At 41.0% G+C, this 1133-nt stretch overlaps 1 protein-coding gene across 1 annotated transcript in view; it reads right to left on the bottom strand.

The window, feature by feature from the left end:
• The window catches only part of DGKI (diacylglycerol kinase iota), a 268750-nt gene that overhangs the window by 163339 nt on the left and 104278 nt on the right, over positions 1-1133 (bottom strand). The window contains exon 15 of the mRNA XM_015561238.1: positions 1022-1100. Within this exon, the coding sequence (XP_015416724.1) occupies positions 1022-1100 (79 nt within the window). The remainder of the gene's footprint in view (positions 1-1021; positions 1101-1133) is intronic.

Raw genomic sequence — 1133 nt, 5'->3', positions numbered from 1 at the left:
TTATTACTGGAACAGGAACATTTAAATTCTAGCTTTTAGTTCTCTGTTTTTCAAATTCTATGAGTTAAAACCCACATATGCTCTTGCAGAATCTGGATGGAGGAAAAAAGGTAAAAATAATCCCTCATTTGTGACTTTTATCTTACTCCCCTACAGCTCAGCAGTATTTTGGTTATATATTAACGTATTGACAAGGGACTAGGAACAGTTATAGTTATGGATACAGGCATAGACAGAGATGTGTACTATAGTTATACTAATAAGAGAGCTTCAGAGAGAAAAAGAGAGATTAATAGAAACTGAGAGAGATTAAAGCTTCAAAGCATAAGCAGAAATCCTCAACTTTCTCAGTTCTAAAGACATAAGGAAGTTCTGATGAAATGTTTAACCACATCATTATTTCTCTTTCAAAAATCGTTTTGCTCTCCCAACCCTTGACTCCATCTCTGTTGGTACTTAAATGACCACTCTGCCTTATTCACTCCCCTATCTCATCCAACCTAATCCAATCACCATCACACCCTTTTCTTTCAACCCAAGCCACCCACAGGCCCCTAGTGTCCTAAAATGCCTAATGTCTCTTTTGTGCCCACAGGCAGGGCTTCTTTGTGGTGCTACCAGGTTTCAATGGCTCTGGGTTATTAAATGTTGCACCACTACAACTGGTAGCTTGAGAAGCTGTGAGTATCCCAATGACTTTAGTGAAAGAAACTTTATTATTTCTCAGTAGTTCACTAACAAAGTTTCTAGTCAACTTAGAGTAGCAATCCCAGGCACACCTCTGGTCTTGTCTCTGACCATCTTTGAAACCCCAACCAACATGGTCTCAGGGTCCTATTTGTATTATGTTCCTACCTTGTCTAGCTCCCAGGGTCATCAGGGAGGTCAAAACAAACAAACAAAAAAACACAACACGGACGCACACTGTCGACACGTAAGCGATATGCAGACAAAAGGGAACATGCAAAACACCTGCTGGGAACTTCCTCCCTGGGAGATGGAAATGGAACGCTGTCCTCACCTCGGGATTCATGGAACTCCAGTGTGACGTGGGCATCAAATCCAAGGCTGAAGTAATTATTGAAAACATTCAGAGGAAGCTGCAACGATGAAGAAGGTAGAGGTGAAGTCGT

This window comes from Myotis davidii, unplaced genomic scaffold (assembly GCF_000327345.1).
Source record: "Myotis davidii unplaced genomic scaffold, ASM32734v1 scaffold1316, whole genome shotgun sequence".
Lineage (NCBI taxonomy): Eukaryota > Metazoa > Chordata > Mammalia > Chiroptera > Vespertilionidae > Myotis > Myotis davidii.
Note: the sequence above shows the minus strand (reverse complement) of the source record. Positions and strands in the feature narration are given on the sequence as shown.